At 38.8% G+C, this 3,817-nt stretch overlaps 1 protein-coding gene across 1 annotated transcript in view; it reads left to right on the plus strand.

Annotated features, from left to right (window-relative positions):
- LOC112154840 (protein PRRC2C) overlaps positions 1–2,639 on the plus strand; it is a 5,447-nt gene extending 2,808 nt beyond the window's left edge. The window contains exon 3 of the mRNA XM_024286034.2: positions 1,037–2,639. Coding sequence (XP_024141802.1) covers positions 1,037–1,283 — 247 coding nt within the window. The 3' untranslated portion in view covers positions 1,284–2,639. The remainder of the gene's footprint in view (positions 1–1,036) is intronic.
- Positions 2,640–3,817: the final 1,178 nt, after the last annotated feature.

The following is a 3,817-nucleotide window of genomic DNA, read 5'->3' on the forward strand; positions in this document are numbered from 1 at the left end:
TGTTAGGAGCATGCGCAGTTTCTCCTTCTCTCCTCTTTCAGCCCCGCGTGAAACGTGACGCGCGGCAATAGACGGACTGTCTCCTTTTTTCTTTTTCATGGAGATTCTCCTCTAAATCAGGTGTTTAAACTCCTGATTTTAAAGCGTGTCTTCTCTCCCTCACACTCTGTGGATCTGTCGGTAACAAACAGCGCACCTGCGGAAGAACAATCCAGTCGGACCGAACCATTTTCAATGTAGAGGAGGGGGGACCGGTGACGATGTTTCCAAAACAAAATATATAAACATCGTTACCTTTACATTAAAAATAAAAGTATTTGCGATTATATATTGGTTATTGGTTTACTGAAATAATGTTTTCTGTTTTGTCCTTTTGTCATCATTCGGGGCCTCCGTGCCCCCCCTCTGTCTCCTAGAATCAGCCGCTCCGTAAGAAGAAGAAGAAGCGCGGCTCTTCCGAGGGTTTCTCCCGTGTTCATTTAAAAGGAAAGTTTATCGCAATAGACTCATTTCACTATCGAAAAAAAGTAATATCGCAATAACGATAATTATCGTTTTATCGCCCAGCCCTAGGCTGTACATATCCTGTGTGGCCAAAGTGAATTTTTGTGCTTGTCGCACGCAAACACAAGTGAATAACATCAGTCTTTTTGTCCAGTCAGACCATTAGGTTTTGATCGATTGATCTATCTATTGAGTGGCCCGGGCCTCAATATAAACTCTCCTTCGGGCCATAGTAGCTCTTTGGTGGGCTTGCAACCGGGCTGGTGGAGGCTTTCCAATGGCAGCCAGAATGTTCACTCAGTATAGTATAAGAAGAATATATTAAAAGAATACTTAGCTTTAAAGTAGCATATTTTAGAGAATATGAGGAATACAGGTTTCTTTTATTTTCCAAAAGTCTCCAACAACAAGAACAATTTTCTGCCACTGACGTATTTTAACAAGAGTTCCTGTGAGGTATGCTAGAGACTAATCAAATCAAGTGTATGAAACCTGTTTTTCTAATAACTTTACCTCACCTCTTAACTTTCAGGGAGTGGGTGAGTAAAGTGGATCACATGAGATCTTGTGTGCCAGAGAATCAGGAGGCCTGGAAAGAGGGATCTGAGGAACATGGGAGCAGTAAAACAGCATGGGCTGACAGTGTGGACTCCAGGATGGCATCCACTGGCATTGTGACACAGTACAACAAGTCATTGGCTTCAAAGGTTTACCAGGTAACACTTGTACGAACTACACCCAATTATCTTTATGCTTCTATTGTATGGAAGCGTTTGTGACTCAAAAATAAGTCAATATTGGAAATGCTATTTCATTTTTTTAAATGTACCTCTATTACTTGTGGTGGGGTGAAGGCTGTGTTTGCGCAGCTTTAAGACTTTAAATATGAAAAAAAAAATAACACTAACAACGGCACAGTCCCTAACAGAAACAATGGTGGTAATCCAAATATGGTATTTGCAGAAAATAGCAAAGACTAGTCAAAGTAGGAGTTGAAGGAAATTACATGGTAGGATTCATAGAAAAAGTGATTTTTGATCAACTGCACATACGGGAAGAAATCTGCATTGAAAGAGCGCACAGCGCAACAGGGATCTCATCCTCACCAAAGGGATACGTAAGATCAATTATTGTAAAGTTTTGGAGTTACAAGGAGAAACAAAGAGTGCTTCATGCCGCGTGGGCGCAAAAAACTGTTAAGATTAACAATCAGAGGATTTATTTTTACGAGGACTTAAAAAGGGAAGTGTTCAATGAATTTGCAAAATATCGGAGTGCAAGAAAACATCTTCAGGAACAGAAAGTCAAATTGTTTGTTAAACATCGCAATTCTGTTTCCAGCTAAATTAAAATTGTTCCTGCAAGATGGAAAGTTTAATATTTTTAACTGTCCTCGGGAAGCACCAGAAGGATTAAACGAGTTTGGTGTCACAATGGAAGCTCCCAAAGAGTTGGACTGGGAGGAAGCCTGCAGGATGGGAAACTACTCGCGGCAGAAACGAACATGCTCCCGTTGGGAATTTAACATCTACTGTGGAGAGTCTTCGTTCTTCTTTGGAATCCCATGAAAAGAGTGGCAGTGATATAATTTGAGGTATGTTAAAACTGACACTTATGGCCTTGTGCTGGAAGAAAACTCTGAGCTTTATGAATGATATGATGTCACTGATAGAGCTGCTGTCTACAGACGAAGCTACAGAGACTCAGGTTTTTTTATTTTGAATATAACTTGGACTCTGAGATCACTTTTGTTAATCTGTTTCCAGATACTTGCAAGTATTATACAGATGATGACTTCATAAAGGAAACTGATACGGATAAAACATTTTCTTTAATTTTAATTCCATAAGTACGTATTCTAACTTTGGTAAAATAAAAGATTATTTGGAAATGTTTAAGATGAGATTCCAAGTTGTAGCTTTAACTGAAACCTGGTTGATAGAAGAAAAATGAATTGAATTTTATTTAGATGGTTATGAGTTGTTTTATGTCAATAGAGTATCTAAAAGGGGAGGTGGAGTTGCATTATTTGTTTCTATAGAATTGAAATGTAAAATGGTGGAATGTATGTCTACTGCAAATGAAGATTTGTTAGAATGTATAACAGTGAAAATTGAAGTGTAAAAACAAAAAAATATTGTAATTTCTTGTTTCTATAGAACTCCAGAAGCCTGTGTTAAAACATTTCTCGATGCATTGGAGGAGATTTTTTTGTTAATTTAATTTGTGGAGACTTTAATGTGAGCCTCTTAAATGTGCCAATGGATAAAAATAGCTCAAATTTTCTTGATCTTATGTATAGCAGAAGGCTTTATCCAGCAATCACAGAGCTTACCACATTGATAGACAACATTTTTACAAATGTTGGTCTAATCAAATCAAATCAAACTTTATTTATAAAAGCGCTTTTTATACTTACAGCAACTCAAAGCGCTGCACATTTAAAAGCAAAATATACACAGTAAAAGCCCAACCCACCCTTCATACACACACACACCCTCCCCATAACACATACACCCATGACCCCACACACAATGAAAACTTAAAAGAAAAATTAAGAAACTTGTAAAATAACCTTAATATAAACTTAAGGCTTGGCTCTGCTGTGAAGAAACAGTATTGAGGATTCTATCATACCAGGGACCAGCTCAGTCAAAGGAACATCGCCATGGCGCCCACCCAGACCGGGACAGAAACGGAGCCAACTCCACAGCTGTGAGGCTGCAGTGCAGGACTCCAGCCGCCCCTGCAAGGGCGAGAACCACGGCAACGACCCCAGACCAAGCAGACAAGCCCTGATATGATAGATCTCACAGAAAACACTGGGGTTAAAACCAATGTAAAATGCTTAAATAAAATGCATTCAAAACGCAAAATTAAAAATGGGTATAAATTCATATGATAAAATGAAATAAATAAAATACAATATAAATAAAATAATATATTAAAAATAATAGAATAAATAAGCAGATAAGATCAACTAAAAGCAGAATTAAAAAGGTGGGTCTTGAGTCTCTTCTTAAAAACTTCTACGGTCTCTGCGGCCCTGAGACTCTCCGGCAGGCTGTTCCACAGGCGAGAACCGTAATGATGAAACAAATCTTCACCATGAGTTTTGGTCCTCACCTTAGGAACAACCATAGACTGTAAAAAACAATGGACAGATCGAGCAGAGGTCCCCCATTGGAAATGCATTACTTCCTCTCCTCGCGAAAGTAGGCCGCCTCTTTCACCGTCAATTCCTGAAATGGATACCGCCATTTGCAAACAATCTTCAGCGATTGGTCTGAGTCATAGCTGAGTCATCGAATCT

This window comes from Oryzias melastigma, linkage group LG21, assembly GCF_002922805.2.
Source record: "Oryzias melastigma strain HK-1 linkage group LG21, ASM292280v2, whole genome shotgun sequence".
Lineage (NCBI taxonomy): Eukaryota > Metazoa > Chordata > Actinopteri > Beloniformes > Adrianichthyidae > Oryzias > Oryzias melastigma.